At 53.9% G+C, this 17,282-nt stretch overlaps 5 protein-coding genes across 5 annotated transcripts; 2 read left to right on the top strand and 3 right to left on the bottom strand.

The window, feature by feature from the left end:
• Positions 1-767: 767 nt before the first annotated feature.
• On the bottom strand, positions 768-4,896 carry JN550_010788 (uncharacterized protein; the record flags this gene model as incomplete). Its single annotated transcript, XM_049309081.1, has 2 exons — positions 768-1,282; positions 1,341-4,896. The coding sequence occupies 2 exons, from the start codon at positions 4,894-4,896 to the stop codon at positions 768-770; spliced, it is 4,071 nt and encodes a 1,356-aa protein (XP_049167178.1).
• Positions 4,897-6,678: 1,782 nt separating this feature from the next.
• On the bottom strand, positions 6,679-7,219 carry JN550_010787 (uncharacterized protein; the record flags this gene model as incomplete). Its single annotated transcript, XM_049309080.1, has 3 exons — positions 6,679-6,842; positions 6,929-7,129; positions 7,204-7,219. The coding sequence occupies 3 exons, from the start codon at positions 7,217-7,219 to the stop codon at positions 6,679-6,681; spliced, it is 381 nt and encodes a 126-aa protein (XP_049167177.1).
• A 2,129-nt stretch (positions 7,220-9,348) lies between these two features.
• JN550_010786 (uncharacterized protein) lies at positions 9,349-11,072 on the top strand (the record flags this gene model as incomplete). Its single annotated transcript, XM_049309079.1, has 5 exons — positions 9,349-9,391; positions 9,456-9,794; positions 9,854-10,128; positions 10,184-10,408; positions 10,470-11,072. The coding sequence occupies 5 exons, from the start codon at positions 9,349-9,351 to the stop codon at positions 11,070-11,072; spliced, it is 1,485 nt and encodes a 494-aa protein (XP_049167176.1).
• A 100-nt stretch (positions 11,073-11,172) lies between these two features.
• On the bottom strand, positions 11,173-12,262 carry JN550_010785 (uncharacterized protein; the record flags this gene model as incomplete). Its single annotated transcript, XM_049309078.1, has 3 exons — positions 11,173-11,397; positions 11,456-12,044; positions 12,111-12,262. 3 exons carry the CDS (start codon positions 12,260-12,262, stop codon positions 11,173-11,175), a joined length of 966 nt encoding a protein of 321 aa, XP_049167175.1.
• Positions 12,263-14,027: 1,765 nt separating this feature from the next.
• Positions 14,028-16,019, top strand: JN550_010784 (uncharacterized protein; the record flags this gene model as incomplete). Its single annotated transcript, XM_049309077.1, has 8 exons — positions 14,028-14,107; positions 14,163-14,367; positions 14,508-14,727; positions 14,782-15,043; positions 15,106-15,348; positions 15,397-15,737; positions 15,787-15,869; positions 15,921-16,019. 8 exons carry the CDS (start codon positions 14,028-14,030, stop codon positions 16,017-16,019), a joined length of 1,533 nt encoding a protein of 510 aa, XP_049167174.1.
• Between the last annotated feature and the right edge of the window lie 1,263 nt (positions 16,020-17,282).

The following is a 17,282-nucleotide window of genomic DNA, read 5'->3' as shown; positions in this document are numbered from 1 at the left end:
ATCCCAGGCCCCCGTAGTCAGCCTGGGATGGGGGAGAGAGTAGCTCAGACTCATCGTCGAGGCCGAAGTAATACGTCACGATATGTATCAAGCCGCGAAGGCGGACCCGCTAGTCATTGGGCAGATGGCCTATAGTCAGGAACGCGTCTTGGCAATCGTCATGACGAACCTTGTAATGGCAGATCACCCTAGTCAGTATAGATCTTCTCACGCAGTAGTGCTGAAATAGCTCGATTACCATGGAATGTATAATGGGGGCATTCACAATAAGTGATCTCTGCAAGCAGCAGCGCAATTGAGCCGGTTACGAGGTTCGCCATCAGCTATAGTGATGAATGCAGCGGGGGTCCCAGAAAGAACCATCGTATGTGTATGTACACCTATGACACAACTACGTACAAGCCAGAAATAACCGATGCCAAAACCCCTTTTTGATGCTCGTGCAGTCTGAACCCGTCGCTTTTCCCAATGCAAACAGACAACTTGGGCAGACAGCTTCTTCTTGCCCCCATTCTTCTGGGAAACCTGACGGCCATGCACACGGAAGTGCTCAATACACTCCATCATAACACATGGAGAGAGCTGATATATTAGCTTCGAAGTGCGTGGACGTTTCCATGGCGCGCAAACAATAAACATAATCTAGTATATTTCTCCAGCCTGTCCCTTCATTAAATCCGTCATGCATCCGTCGCGTAATGGTGGAAGGGTCTGTCTTCATTGGTGAGACTATCGAGGATAGAGCTCACGTTGCTTGATCTCCCATCTTACTTGTTTGCAGCCTTGTTCTCTTCCATTTTGCTGGCCAACTCGACGGCAGACTCAGGTTTCTTGACTTGTAACAACCAAGTCTCAAGCCCGCTTCCATCATCTTTGGCTGCCATGAACTTGACTTGTTTGCCAATGGCTTGGTACTCGATACCACTGATGAGCATCTTGTTCATAGCAATATGACCTCGTGGCTCAGCACGCAACAAGATTCGCACATGACCAGTAGTTTTGTTCTTGAGCATCCGCAGAGGGCCGACGCCTTGTATTTTCCAAGGTGATTTACCAGCAGGGCTATCCTCGGCGCCGGCTTCGACGGGGACGTACTTGGTTGCCTTGGCTCTGACTTCGTGTAGCACAATCTCGTCCTCTTCTCCGGGGCCGCCCTCGGTGAGCGAGATCTGCTCTTGGGGAGCTTCCGCAGTATCATCATCGCCCTGGGGTGCCTGTTGGGGCTCAGGTGTCCCGTTGACCGGAGTAGTATTAATACTTGAGGCTGCAGGGAATGGCGAGTCTGGAACCAGTTAGTCTCAAGGATTAAGGCTAAAAGTTCCAAAACTGAGGCTCCTTACTGGCTCCAGGTGCGGCGCCGCCGGGTTGAAGGCCGCTGAATAGACTGGCTGCGGCAGGCTTCGGTGCAAAAGCATTGGAATTGCCCTGTTGAGGAGTAGCCGAGGTGAAACTAAAAGAAGGCGCTGCGGCAGCTCCATTGGTCTGGCCACCGCCGAACATAGGTTGGCTCTGCTCAGCTGGCGCAGGTGTCGATGCTCCTTGGCCACCAAACTGAAAATTAAAGGAGCCGGAGGGAGTAGGAGTGGCCGAGCCCCCAGATGACTGTGTTGGGGGGCCGCTCGTGCTAGCGAAGGGGTTTGACGGGCCACTGTCGCCAGCTCCGAACGTGAACGAACCCCCACCAGGGGCTGATCCTCCTCCAAAGGTGAAAGAACTGCTCCCAGCAGGTGGGCCATTGGCCTGGGGATTTGACTGCCCAAATGTGAAGGAAGATGCCCCGTTCTGGTTGCCATTGCCAGACGCGTTGCTCTGCGCACCAAAACTGAATGATGTGTTGTTGCCAAACATGTTGCCAGATGTAGAGGCATCAGGCTTAGCAGTATTGGATCCGAACATGGCAGAATCATTGAAGCTGGACTGAGCCGATGGTGCAGGGGACTGGCTGGCCTGCGATGCACCCGATTTCTGGAGTCTCTTTGGCGTCAAGATCTTCCTGCCAGGAACGGGGCTATTCGTCGGCGTGCCCTCACGCGCGACGTTGCCGAACATGGATTTCTTCTCTGGCTGGTTGTCTGACGCCATTGTTGATTGTGATGCACCGAAAGTCATCGGTGTTGATGAAGACTGACCAATCGCATTGTTATCGGTATCGGACTTGCCAAACATTGTCTTCTTGGAAGGATGAAGGTCGTCCTCGGCGCTTCTCTTCGTCGAAGCTGTTGAATTGGGCCCGCCAAAGGGATTGGGAGAAGCGGCACCGAAGAGGTTGGTCCCGGAAGAAGCATTATGAGCTCCGAAAAGGTTACCCGACGAGGGCGCATTGGTGTTTCCAAAAACGCTTGATGCAGGCTTGGGTGGCTCAGCGGCTGGCTTGAATCCGCCGAACAGTGGAGCGGCCGGAGCGGGTGTTGAAGCACCATTGGCCGTGTTAGAAGCCCCGAAAGGATTGAATGAACTATGAGGCTGTTCCTTGTCGACAGGCGCCGAGGCGCCGTTGGTTGTCGTGGGAGCTCCAAAGGACGGTTGTGATCCAAAGAGGTTCTTGGGCGCTTCTTGGGCGGCCGGTTTTTCGGGCTCAGTGGGTTTGCTAGTGGCACCAAAGAGGGGTGCAGATGCAGGAGCACCACCTCCAAATGAGAAGGGGGTAGAAGAGGAGCTCTGTGTTCCGAAGATAGAAGTCGCTGGGGCAGTGGGAGGTGCTTCTGCCTTTCCTGCTTCAGGGGCTTTCTCAACACTGCCAAAGAGAGGCTTGGGAGTCCCTACAGATTGATCCGGTGCCTTGACGCCAAAGAAAGAGTTGGTAGGGGGTGCGGCTCCCGTCTTCTCCGTTTCGGCTTCTTTCTTGGCATTACCAAAGAGTGACTGCGATGGCTGCTGCGAAGAGTTGGTGGATGCTTCCGAAGGCTTTGCGCCGAAGAGTGGTTGGGTAGGCTGTTCTGCAGGTGCAGGCTTGGCTGACGCATTTGCGAAAATCGACGATGTGGTGCTGGCTGCCTTCTCGGTATCCTTGGGCACCTCCTTCGCAGTAGAGTCTTCTGAGCTCGGCGCTGCGGCTGGCTTGGGGGCAAAGATAGAGTTGCTACCAGAGCTGAAGCTGATAGGTGTTGTTGTAGGATTGAATGTAAAGTCGCCGGGTGTTTTTGCGGGAGTCTTTGTGGCCTCCACTACAGGAGATGTTTCCTTCGCCGGAGACTGCGCCCTCGAGGATTCTTCGGCCGATGCCTGCCCATTGGGTGCGAACGACACACGTCCGAATAGACCACCCTTCGCAGAGGCGTCGGCTGGCTTCTCCGCGGATGACTCCGCGGGTTTGGCAAAGGCACTCGCAAACGGGTTTGGCGTGCTTGCAGCTGGCTTGCCAAGGTTGAACAGCGACCCGCCCGCGCCACTGGCGATGGGGGGTGTCGCGGTGCCGGCGCTGGCCGCAGCGCTTGGTTCGTAACTGGGAGGTGCATCTTGACTGCCAGTCTCGGGTTGGGACTCCGACTCGGAGTCGGTCTCGCCGTCAGCGTCGTCGTCGTTGCCATTCTCAGCCCCACTGTTGTTGGCCGAACTCTCGGAAAGATAGCCAAAAATGTTAGAAGACTTCGTCGCAGGGGCTTCGCCAAATTTGTGACCTGAGAGCACAGATCCCTTGCCCAGCCCGTTCAACGTCTGGCCGGCCTGGAAAAGGGAGGACGTCAGTTTGCCCGAGCTAACGACACCGTTTGATGGCGGCCCGTAGGGGTTCGACTTTGTGGAGAATGCAGACTTGGGGGCCTCGTCGGTCTTGGGAAGGGCGAAAAGAGGTGTCGCAGATGCTCCGCTTGCGGTCGAACTGACGCCCGCTCCGAACGCTGGCCGTTTCGAGGGCGAGCCGGAGGGCGTAGAGCTGCCTGCTTGAACATTGTTGATGATTCCTTCCAGCCTGGATCTCGCAGCCGAGGGTGTGCCCTTCTGCATTTTATTACGTTGATTCTCATCTGTCTCTTCGGCCTCGTCTGCCTTGCGCTTGCTCTTGACGGGGGATGGAGCAAACGTATGGACATCGTCTGCAGGCTCCTGCTCAAAATTCCGTCTCTTGTTCTGGTTGACGGTCGAGGTCTTGAGCGTGTTGTCGGCAGGTTGCAGATCGTCCTCGGCCTTGCGCTTCGACGCCGTTGTGCCGGTGCTGAAGAGCGATGATTTGGGAGCAGGAGCAGCCTTCTCAGGCTTGGGACTCGGCTCAGGCAGATTGTGTGCCTTCCTCCACTTTTTCATGACCTCCTCCGAGGGCTTGACGTTCTTGAACTCGTAGAGGCCGTAGCGCAACATGATCAGACTCCGGCTCTTCTCGTATTCCTTGGCAAAATTCATGATGTTCAGCTTCCAGTCCTTCTTGGCAAAAATCTCGTTGGCGGCGAACTTGAGCCTGCGCAGGTCGAGGATGCAGAAGAACTGTCGCTTCTGGGCGTCATCGAACTCCTTGGGGCACTTGTCGGCCAGATACTGGTCGGCGTAGACGGTGCCCTTGCGGCTCATGGTCTCGGGGATGGCCTTTGCCAGCGCCTCGCCCGTCAAGTCCGGGTCGGGAGAGGGTATCCTCATCTTGAACAGCTCCTGCGACGAGGTGCCAGCCAGGCCGGCGCCGGTGCCCTTGGGGGCAAACTTGCGGATGGAGTTGGGCGCCTTTGCGGCCGAGGGCGGAATGTTGGGTGCGAAGGGGGTAGTGCGGCTCGGCTTCGGGGTGGCAGTCTTGAACAGGTCCCGCGGAGGCGGCGCGGCAGGGGCGGCGACCCTGTTGGCCGACTGCGAGCTGCGCAAAGGGCTGGGCCGATGCATGGGGACGAGGGAGGAGCGAAACCTGCTGGAAGCTGGCGTGCGTTGACTCGGCGCGGCACTCGGCCGGCGAGGTGTGGGCTGGGGGTTGAAGCTCATGGTAGCTAGCTACACGGAGAGCGGATGGAGAGAGCCGGGAAGAAGCAGCCCGGGAGGAAGTGGAGGCGGGCTGCTGATGATGATGGCCGTGGCGGTGAGGCCGTAGTCAAGGTGCGAAGCGCGGCGCGGGATGGGAGAAGATGGACTCGTCTAGAAATGGACGGGTCGAGGCGGCATGCTCAGCATCAGCATCAGCATCAACAGGGCGCAGAGACCGCGAGCGTGAGTGCGCCGGAGGAGATGCGGTGCTGGCGCAGAGGGCTGCAGGTGATGATGTAAAACAGTGCCGATGGACGTCACTCGATGGCATGCATCATCGGACACGAGAAAAGGGCGTGTTTTGGGGATGATTTCGCGCGATACTCGCGGGTCGTCGACACGAATTTTTGGGCGACGAAGAAATCGCAGTCGGGTTGTCGTTATTTTGGGTGGATCACCGTGACAAAGGGCCACTGGCTGGCAGGCAAGCAGCGGGAACTGGGACGCCGGGGCAAAAGACTGGGGGCCTGGTGAGCAGAGAGGCCAGTTGTGGCCAGTCCCTAGCTAGCTTAGTGGCCAGTAGTGGCCAGTAGGGGCCAGCGACGCGCACGAGCTCTCTCCTCCCTCTGGTTGGCTGGGTACCTACAGACCTGCCAGCCTCCGGCTGTCTACTAGGTATGGCTTTACATACATACCTACTGGCTGTAGGTGGATCCTGGGTGTGGTGGAGGCGTAGCCTGTAACTTGGCGGTCCTTGACACTCGAGGCTCGAAGCCTGGAAAAAGGGCCGCCGGCAAGCTGGGCAGTGGCCAGCAGCCAACCTGTGAGTTTCGAATGGCTGACAGGTCTCACGCGTGCTTTGGCCAGGCGTCACAGCATGAAGGGCGACTGGGTCGGAGCGTCCCATTCCTCGCCGACGAGCCAGCCAGCCAGTCAGAAATTGACCATCCAGTTGTCTGGCGCGTGTCCAAGTTGCAGAAGCTGTTGGCTGGACCTCTCACTGGGACAGCTTGCTGGCAGCTGTCCTCCACTGCAAGCATCGGATCCCCCAGGGCGAGATCGTCGCCTTGACATCACCACGCATGGCCGTCCATCCAACTAAGCACCCAAAACGTATTTCGCTAATCATTCTTTCTCAACCACCTGTTCCTGACTCGGACCTCTCCAAAGCCGATGGCTCGGCATGTGATACAAGTTCTCGATCGGCATTTGGCGCGAGCAGTTGTTGTAGAGGAGGTATTCATTCTCATACTAACCACGCCCGGCAAACACGTCAAACGTTTCCTGCTGCTTTGACTTGGCCACGGTTCCATGCCAATTGAGAGTGCCTGAAACATTTGCTGCATACCAATTGCTCGTGTATTGTGAACCCTCATCGCGGCTCTACCACCATGCAAGGGCGTGTCATGGGTCAAGTTATAATTGTCGCCTAACATAGGACCGATCAGCACGTCTCCTGCACAGGAGACGCCTCACCTTCTGTTGAGATTGTATGAACAGTCGGGCGTCCTACAAGCGTACATGTTGTCATCCAAGAGCGTCAAGGCAAGCATATAACTTTAGGCTGAGACACGTGCAGTGTGTACCCTGGTCGCAGTAGTCCAGGAACCAAATCCAGGTCTTGGGGTATAGTACTATCATTGACTTCTGGTACCTTGGTATCTTTAGTTTTCCGCGTTGGGTTGTGAATAAACGAAATGCGCAGTATGTCTTCCGTTCCCCGGAAGCGGCACTCGAAGCAGAGTTCGCCTTGCGGCGCGGGCATCCGAGCAGAAATAACGCCATCCAACAAATACAGGTAATCTACAACTTGGCCTTGGTCTGCGCCTTCTTCAGGATCGGCTCCATCTTGGTGGCCTTCATCACGTCGCCCTTGATCTTGAGCTTGCCTGACATGAACAGTCTCTGTGCGTTGGCCTGGCCAGCGACCAGCTTGCCAAAGTCCTCGTCCGACAGCGAGAGGGTGACTGCAGCGGGACCAGTCGTCAGCATCATAGCACTACTTATTTGTGCGTACGGCTCCATTCCAGAGGCGACTATGGGCCATGCTCACCTGTTGGCTTGGCTCCGAGACCAGTGCCGACTTGGCCCTTCTCCTTCAGGTCGATGTGCCAGCTCTCTGTCTCGCCGGCCTTGTTCTTCAGCGTAAAGGCGAAGATGGCATTGCCCTGCTTGATAGCGTCCTTCTTGTCGGCCTCGCTGGAGGTCAGGACCGAGTTGATGGCGTCGAAGGCGGCCGAGGAAGGGAACTTGTCTGCAGCGAGGTCGACGTTAGCAAGATGGCGCGATGGCGGAGGAAGCACAGCGAGACGCGGTGCAGGGACGTACCGTTCTTGAGACCCATCTTGGCAGCTTGTGATAAGATAGAGTGGTGGTGGTAGTGATTGCGGTCGCCGGGGAGCAAGCGAGATGCAAAGCAGTGCAGATATAGCCAAAAGGTTAAAAGGGGGCAAGGGAAATCAGTTGGCCGGGTTCGACTCGGTTCTTGTAGTCGCAATGTCGAAACACTAAGTTAGTCGGTAAAGGACTCTGGAGAGCTCGGGAAGATGACATCGACGCTGGCATTGACGACCAACCTGGGACACATGTGAAATGGACCTCGGCCGCCGCGCCAATCCGTCCATGTGGTCGACCCGTCGGCCGAGCACCGCGCTAACCCAGTTGGGGTGCCACAAGTGGAGTCCGGGAGTCCCAGAGGCCCTGACACGCTGAGCAACTGAAGGGCCTAGAGAAAAGGTGCCGCCTGGTGCACGGACACGCTGAGGTATGGCGCTGTGGCGGCTGATTGTGGGGGAGGACGGGTCAAGCCACAGCCAGCCATAGGGGCCGAAGCTTGGCGAAAAGGCTTGGGCGGTCCGCTCTGCCAGCGTACTCGGATCTCGCCGCTGTGTGTCGATTTCCCCAGACCCTTTGATCCCCTGGCCGGCCACAACCTGGAAGCTGTCAAGCTGTCAAAACCAGGGAGATGGAAGTGAGGCACGGTACTTTGGCGCACTAAAAAGACCATGCACAAAAAAGTCTACAGTTGCAGTCTCACTGTCCAGATCGGGCATGCGCGCGCCTGCTCCCGCTGCCGCTCTGCACGTTGGGCACACCTCCTCCACAAGAGGCCCCCTGGACCCCTTCCCCAGACTGGAAACATCCCATGTTATAATAGTCATATACGTACCCCGTAGGGTACATACGCTGTTGGCATACCCTCGCGTCGCTCCCTTCATCCTACTTACTGTAGGTGTGTGTGTGTGTGTGTGAGTGTTCGTTTGGCCCGCAGATTGGGAGGCCCCGCGCCCCGGACTGCTTTTATATCTGGTTCCCAGGGTCACCCATCGCACCGGTCATGCAAGGTTGGCGGAGATGTGCTGCTATTTGCATCCCCCAACGTCCCCCGGACCGCTCCTCGTTGTCGGAGTGACCCACCTGGGTATAGGCTAGTTATAGGCAACTCACTGGCAACGCTTAAGCGAGCATATCGGTAACCAGGATATCGCTTGCTGCCAATTGCAGCGTGTCTCAGTCCACATCGATGGACTATTTGCATGGTCATTAGAAATCAACCATGGCGCCGGTGAGCCTGCGAGCTTGCCAGTTTTGCTGACCTACAGCACATGCCTGTCCCAGCGATCAGGGGCAATCTTACGAGCATGACGTAGGGTATCTAGCATGAGCTTGAATCTGCTCAGCACCGGGTTGTATACTCGCAAACCAGGTAAGCCAGCATGCATAAGTCTAACGGCTTTCGATGGTAATTTGCCAACGTGCAAAGGTACTTTTGAACATCTACACACAACTTGCTTCTTCATCCTCAGGTGTGCACCTTCGCGTAGGAGCACAGCCTCTCGTTTCCGATGTTGAGCCTGGCCGTGAACATGCCCGGTCACCCATGCGCCATACCGAACTCCAAGGACCAACTAACGCGCCAGGCTGGTCTGCAAAAGAAACCGGTGGAAGATAAGGTCCAAAGTACCCAACGCGGCCAGGTCAAGACGCATCGGAGTTTGGAGATAGCCTGGTTGCCGAACAAGCGCGACAGCCAATCCATGCACCACCAGCGCTGTCGTCGAATGATATCCTGGCGGCATGCCCAGTGCGGAAGGGCCCCTTGGAGAAAAGGATGCGGGACCAGTGCTAACAATTCCTTGCCGTCGCATGTTCTCAAAAGTCCACCCTCACTTAAGGCGTAGGCTACTTCTTTACAACGTGGGGCACGGCATTCAGCCAGCGACCGTTTGCAATGGAGCAGGCCAGACAGTTGCCACCCTTTCCTCCTCCCTCTTCGCACGAACTCCAATAAATAGAACTCACTGCTCCTGTATCTAGCCTCGCTGCAACGCCGCTCAAGGCGCCCGACGCAGGCAGACGGCACGGACAAGAACAGTGGAAGTAGATGCTTTCGGGTTGAATCGCGCCTGAGACTTGACGGGACCCGCCGCCGCCGAACTTCGATCGTCGGACCGCGCTGTCGGGTTTACCAAGATGGAGCTGGGCAGACGCGCCCAAGGCTGCTGGACATGCAAACGTAAGAGACCAGCAACATTGCCACACATCCCCCGAGTCTCCCAAATCATTAAATTCGTAGACAGACCGGAAGATTGGGTGCGATCGCGGCTATCCGGCGTGCAACAATTGCCTCCGGACCGGGAGAGAATGTCTGGGCTATGGCATCCGGCTGGCATGGCCTGACCAGCCCGACGGTCGCCGTCGAAAGCATCGACAGCCTGACTACGAAACCCAACTGCCTCCTGGCAACTCAAAATACTATGGGAAGCAGTTTCTGAATGTGACCTACGACGATCTCATGCGGGCCAGGAACGACGCTCTGGCTGTCAGCTTACCACTCGCCCGGCACACGCCGCGTCCAACGCGCCCGATTTCACTGATGCCAGATCTTCAAGACAGGGAGCCATACTTGATCTCATACTGTAAGTAGGCTCCGACCAAGTTCATTGCCATGTGCAGGAGTTCACCGACCCTGCTATAGATGAAGATCGGCTCTCGCGAATGATTTCCACCATCGACATCAATAATGGTTTTCGCGATGATATCCTTCCGATGGCTCTAGGCCCCTATAGTTCTGCATCCGACGGCCTTCGTAATGCCATGCTCGCGCTCTCCGCCTTCCACCGCTGGGGTCCCCAAGAAGCGCTCCCCTACAAGGCCAAAGCCCTACGGTCTCTGTCCTCGTCGCTGTCAGCCGATTCCGTCGGCATCACAGAAACGCAGCTTGCAACCTCCATGATGCTGTGTGTTTACAATGTGAGAACCCGCGGGTCTTCGTCCCAAGCTGCGACGCCTTATTGACATGCTACAGGTCTTTGACGAGTCGGAAGGCAACTGGAGTCTTCACCTGAACGGCGCAAAGAATATTCTCCACAATCTTGCGAACATACGAGGAGGCTACGTCAGATACAACTTCCTCTACACCTGGTTTCTCTACCACGAGGTACTAGGCGAGTTCAGTAATCCGCTCCAATATTATCCCGATGGACCTATCTCTTTGCATTTCAGGAGGGATATGCATCTGGACACGGCAGTAGTAAGTCCTGCTGATATCACCACCACGCCACCTACGGTTGAAGAAGACTAATAATGACTAGATTGTTGGTTCCCTTGGCTGTTCCGTAGAGGTCATGGAGATCATCAGCTACGTTAATGGTCTTCGGGCCCTTGAGCTTTCTGGGGACTCCGCCAGTCTGTCCGCCGAGGAGAAGTCCCGCCACAATGATGAGAGGCACGCTATTGAGAATCGCTTATCAAGTTTGGATCAACGCCTCGACTCTGTGTACGCCAACCGGCTGACACAGCATCAACGCACAATGATTCTTACGACTGCAGAGCTCTACAGGCTTGCCACCTATCTCTATTTTCAGAGGTGTTGCAGCACTGGTCAGGCGAGCGAGCTAAGGGGCATGTATCTGGACCAGGCCTTCCACGTGCTCAGGTCCCTGGATATCTGCACAAGCCCTTGGCCATTGTTTGTCATCGCCTGTGAGAGCGAGACGGACGAGCAAAGAATCGAGGTGCTGCAAATGCTGGACATGATGGTCAGCGAGCGGAGTATCGGGAACATCTACGTTCTACGGGATATCATAGAGTCCTTCTGGAAGCAGCAAGACCTCCAGGCTGACAACGGACGGGCTTCAAGTGTGAAATGGTGGGACCTAGTGGATCTCAATATTGCTGCTCCTTGGTTCATCTGAGACCTCGGCTACTTTTTTTGCGGTAAGTGCGCTGTTGTCCAGGCTCTATATACAATGCAATACCCGAAGATTGTTTTTCTTTAATTTCCCTCTGCAAAGGTCATTCTTTGCGCATAGTCGTTACGTGCGTGTCGACAGTCGGATTGACTAACAAGCTCAATAGGTCCGGTCTTGCGTAGTGACCAACAACATCGATAAACGCTTTTGGATAATCGATGTCCCGCAAATCCACGTCCGCTTTCAGGATCCCCTCATCGCCCGGTCCCAACGGTTCACACAAAGGCTTTCCATCTGGTCCGAAAATCATCGAAAACCCTCCCCCAGGCTGCGGAGTAGTCTATTAGTTATCGGTGGCCTTTGCGTGGTCATGAATGGATACTTACGGTCTTGGTGACTGGATTGCCTGTCAAGTTGTTTTTCTCAACGTTCTCTTCCGTCAGAATCTGTGATGCTACCAGCACGAAACATTGCCCCTCGATTGCCATGAACTGGCTGGCGCGATAGCTTGCCTCGCCTGTCTCATGGTATAGCCAAGCAATCTTTTTCGGATCCGGCATCTCGAACTCGGCTGGCCAACTGGCCACGTGAATTTGGACGCCTTGCGAATATTCATAATAGCGGAGTAGAGGCTGGAGATGCTCCCAGCAGTTCAATCCACCAATTTTCCCAAACGGCGACGGCACAACACACTTGAGAGATTCGGCCTGGCCTTCGCCCCATATTGTTCTTTCGATATGTGTTGGTTTTATCTTTCTTCGATGATGGACGATCTCTCCTTCCGGGGATATGAACGATTGGCCCATGTATAAGCTTCCACCGTCTCTTTCGCTGTATCCAAGCACGACGAACATGCCCGCCTTCTTCACGGCCGCTTGAATTCGTCTCATTTGGTCGGAGTCTCGTGGCATCGAGTTGTTCATGTATTCGTGGATGATGTGAGTGTTGTTGATGACACTTGACGTCCACATCGACCTGGGTCGAAGACAAATAGCTGTTAGCCTGGCTACCTTGACTCGCCAGCTCCCTCACCGAGCTTACCAGGGATAGCCGGGTATCCAAACTTCAGGAAACCCGAGAACCTGCACGCCATCTTGGGCTGCGCTCTCGATCAGAGATATCGTCTTTTCCACGCTACCATCGAGGTCAAGCCAGACAGGCTCGGCCTGAACAGCACCCACACGGATGGTCATGGTCACTCTCCCTTTGGTGTGCAAGCTGGCCACGCTTTTTCGGGGCCGTAAGCGAAGCTGTGCTACTCTTTGACCCCATGCATGTCCCGACTGTCGGAGCAGGAACCTCTTATACAGCCCAGCTGCTCATTACACATAACAAACCCCTCTCTTTCGATCGCAAAGTCATGCATTCAATGGACAACAGGCAACAGAACCTGTTTTTGTTACGTTTTACCAGGTATAACATCAATGGCGGTTTGGACCCCAGTGGCGGGCAACACGACCTGGTTCATGGTTCGTTCTGTGGGTACGTGTACGACTGGTCCGCGCGTTTTGCGCCTGTTGCAGCCTCCCATTCGCAAGACCTTTAGTTATAAGCGGATTTGTTGCCTCATCCTGATCGCGAACTCCTTCCAGAATTGTGGCCAAGGATCCCATTAAGGTGCTTACGCTCCCGCGGAGTGCATCCGCTGTGGGGTCGGGCGTTGCTACAGAGTCAACTCATCATGGGCAGTCAAGCATCAAGCATCGCAAGTGATCAACTGCAGATTGCTCCGAAGGGGTAATTTAAAGTAACGATGGGGACCAATATTTCGGTGGGCTGTCATAGTTCCTGATTTGCTATGTTCTGTTCTTAGTTTCCTGATCCAAGCTCGAATAGATCAATTGGCGGAATAAAGAAACGAGGTAAGCGATAATTGAGTCTGTCTTTCTGGGAGAGAACACACGCCTATTCGGTAGCCAGTGCAAGCGCTGGAATCGCGCTAGTCCTGACCATGAGATATAATGAAACATTCCCCTCAGTCAATCTGCGGATGGCATTGCTTGACCAGTTAAACCCCTTCGCTCATAATCTTCTATGCCTTTCTTCAGCGGGAAGATCCAGGGTAGACCCATACGAGCCGCACAGCACTCGGGCTAATCTTGCCCTCCCGGTCTTGACTGCTAGTGATAGAGTGCTAATGCTAAGAAAATAATCTACGAAGCTGATATGTCCGGTGCTGCGGTCCCTGGTTAGGACTTCTGGAACTTGTCTAGAGTAGGACTCCGCGATCTTGAACTACTGCTACCAAGTTAGCATTGAACTCTACCCGGGTTAAGCTGGCCTTCAACTTCAACTGGGGCCCGGGTGTCCGTAGCTTGCCTCCAGAGGTCGGACGTGCTTCCGATGGCCGAACTGCGAGACTGGAAGGCACCTGTAGACATATACGAAGTATGCTCGGCAAAAGTGCTAACCTTATTCGGATGGCGTCGAAATAAGATGATATCCCGTGGACTTGGTGCTGTGTCTTACATGCTGACGGGCCCATTTTCTCATGAGTGAATCGACGCTCCAGGTTCAGCAAGATTCAATGCGGTATGGTCTGCCACCGTGAATTTCGAACCAGCATTTCACATGGTCTGAGGGCGAGTCTCGAATTGGTCAAATTAAGGATAGATAGGATGCCCCAGGGGAAGTCTGCATGTGATTGACTCATCATCAACCATAACAAAATGAAATCATCCGGCTGGAGCCACAGGATCGATAACACTCGCTCAACGTAGGGTCACTAGACGCACATGCGCTACTAGGCAGATGAAGGCAGCACTAGTTTGGCTGGGCTTCGTCAGGTATAGTTCTTTCTTCCTCCCCAATTATCCAGGTAGATAAGCCGCTCGGTCTTCTCCCAGATCTCTAACCACCTCTCGGGGTATATTGTGGCTTGATTCAACTTGTTACACGTAACCCACCTTACCAATTTTCTTTAACCCTTTACCAAGCCTTTAGTTCCACGAAATGATCATGACACCACAGGAACAGGGTCATCTTCAACCTCGCCTATCTCGGCTGACGATGGTTGCCTTGACCTTTGCAATCCTAAAGTGAGTCCCTCCGGCGTGCTGCAGCCACCTCATGCTGCGCTAAACGCCCTCTCAGCACTTGGATTGCCCTTGCGGGATCGATCGGTCTTGTCCTCCCATCGGGCGGCTCTGTCTCCTTTCTCTACGGTTTCATCTTCTGCGTTTTATGTAACCTAGCTCTCGCCGCAAGCCTTGGTGAGCTTGCGGCTATCTGGCCGACGGCGGGGGGTCAATATCACTTTGTATATGCCATTTGTACTGAGAGATGGAGAACCTCAATGGTAAGTCTCACCACAGCAGAAAAACGAACACACATTTTTCGATGTTGATCCGTTACATTGAAGAGAGACAGCTGACGTAGGACAGAGTTTCTGGGTCGGATGGACCAATATCGCCGGCTGGCTAACCTTGGTAACAACAGAGGGCTTCTTCGGGGGTATGGGGCATGTTCAACTGGAATATGCTTCTGTTGACTCAGGAAACAGCCCAGTTCATCTCGTCAGCTGCCGTCATCGCATCGGATAGTGCGTATGAAATTCGTCCCTGGAAAACATACCTTATCTTCCTCGCCATATTGACTTTCACTACCGGTGCCAATATTTTTGGCAATGGAGTCCTCGGCCGCTGGAATGATGCAGCTCGTAAGACCTGGTAAACTTCGTTATACTCAGGAGCGCGTTGCTGATTTTGTACAGTGTACTGGTCCCTTCTTGCCGTAGTGATCATCAGCATCGTCATTCTCTCGACATCGGAAAAGAATGGTGCCGATTACGTATTTACAAACTTTGAAAACAGTACAGGATGGTCTGATGGAATGTCATGGATGCTGGGACTCCTTCAGTCTGCCCTTTCTCTTATAGGTTTCGACGCCTCTATTCATATGGCCGAAGAGATGCCAAAGCCGTCTGAAGACGTACCCAGGGCTATGATGTATGCTGTTATGGTTGGAGGCGCAACGTAAGCCTTGTGTTTTTCAGAAGCAAATCATGCGGTGCTTCTTCCCCTGACAATGTTCTCAGGGGTATTATCTTTATATTGGTGATCCTTTTCTGCATCACGGATCCCAACACTGTGCTTTCAACCAATACCAATATGCCGATTTCGGAGCTCATACTGCAAGCAACCGGCAGCCGAGCAGCTGCAACAATCCTTACTCTCATGCTTGCGGTCTGTTTCATTAACGGCACCAACGGCTGTGTGACAAGCTCAAGCAGGTTGTTATACGCAATGGCACGCGATAAGGGTATCGTTTACCATGATTAGTTAGTTCCCTCTCCTGGTGAGCATGCTCTCAAGCTTATGAGGCACAGTTTCGCACGCATCGCCCCAGGGTTCGACGTCCCAATTCGAACCATTATCTTTACATTCGTGTTCAACATTCTATTTGGACTACTCTACCTGGGACCTACAGTCGCATTCAGCGCCTACGCCGCGAGTTGCACAATATTTCTGAACGTCTCCTACGCATTTCCCGTCATCGCTCTGTTAGTACGTGGCAGACACGTCCTGTCTACTCATCGGACTGAGCAAGTGTATTTCAACTTGGGCAGAAAAGGATTGGTGATTAACTACATTGCTGCCATCTTCGTAGTAGTGACATCTGTATTCTTCTGTTTTCCTTCTGCTTTACCGGTGGGAGGAAGCAGTATGAGTAAGCATCTCTATTAAGGGGTATTTCACCATTGACTGACGTAAAGCAGACTACGTGCCTGTCGTTCTGGGAATTTTCTTAACTCTTATCACCACATATTGGTTGGTCTATGGAAGCACATTCGAGGGTCCTGTCAGTTGCTCTGAGCCATCTTTGCCAGTATTCCCACCTAACAAGATGCAGAAATTCGAAGTGATAATTGGCCAACGGGAACACGACCACCAAGTTGCAAGCACAGACTGGTCTGGTGCACCAAGCAAGAAGCAGGCGATCGAGACATAGGGGAGATATCTCTCACAGAAATTATGACGCAAGGGGGAGCATACAATTCGTGTCATTATACAGGAACCTTCCCTGGTTATAACGACCAGTTTTTATGTCTCCAAGAGACAAGTAGAGCATCTTGAGCATACTACAGGAGTCGCTTTAGTTGACAAGAACTTCTTCATTCAAGATTTCTAAACAAACTGTAAACAAGCTACTTTGATAAGTTCAGTGAGCTTCTTAGTTGTTACTGTGCCCAGAGTGCAGTGGTTTGATCCATCACATAGACGTCAACCGAATGCCCGGTAAGTATAACGTGGCATAAGAGCTAGGAGATCGATCCCGCACAGCCCAGGGCAAGTGTTTAGGTTCACGATAAGTCGCCATGATTCCTCATCTATTTAGCAGTGGTGAAAATGATTATATTGCTCCAAAGAATCTCGGTTGATGGCAACTAGCACTCTAACCTGTCATTTGCCTATCAGGCCCAAACGAGAGCAGCGACATGTCGTTTCCCACAGTAATGCAGGGCTTTTTTTGTGATGGAGGAAATCCTTGTGCATGGGTACGGCGGGTGAACCCGAAGCCCCTGACCGAGACAAAGGTTGATCGCCCTTGCGCATGTATCCGTATCGAATTGGGGCGGGCCGAGCCCTCGGCACCGCGCTCGGCCGTAAACTGGGACGCACCGGAGCCACCTATTTGGTATAAACTTACATGCATATATTGGTTATGATCAGCAACCGATTCCTCCCGCGGCGTCGGTGACCGTCTAATCGGGATACGAGGTCCGCCGTCTTCTCAGCAAATTGCATTCGGTCATGACTGTAGGTACCTGGGTGTATGAGCTTTCTCATAGTCCGTACCAGTGAAGCTGATGTTCTGGTACAAGCCACGCAGCCAGCAGCAGCAGGCGCAACGAACAGCTGACATGTCAAACGCGAACCGTTGGAACCCGAGCATGAGAAATGATAGGTGGTGTCACCGGCGCCAATGATACAGGTGCGCGGGCCTTCTCATTCGTGGGGAAAGATCGGTCGCTGGGAAGTTGCAGCACCCACGGACGATTCTAATGTGCATCTCTTTCCCCGTTCGTCGTTTTTGGCCAGCCACACAGCCCAAGAGGGTCGGTTGATGCAGGAAATATATTGGTGGCAGTGAGCCACGATGTTTGGGCAGCAACAGAGAAAGGAATGTTTGGTCCGACCACTCAGAGCGTCGTTATTATTCAAGAGAGCCTGGTTATCGCATCACCAGGTTACCCGGGACCGACTGGCATAC

The sequence above is a fragment of the Neoarthrinium moseri genome, assembly GCF_022829205.1.
Source record: "Neoarthrinium moseri strain CBS 164.80 chromosome Unknown scaffold59_Wmoseri_CBS_16480, whole genome shotgun sequence".
NCBI lineage: Eukaryota > Fungi > Ascomycota > Sordariomycetes > Amphisphaeriales > Apiosporaceae > Neoarthrinium > Neoarthrinium moseri.
The sequence above is the reverse complement of the archived record's forward strand: the minus strand, read 5'-3'. Positions and strand labels throughout refer to the sequence as shown.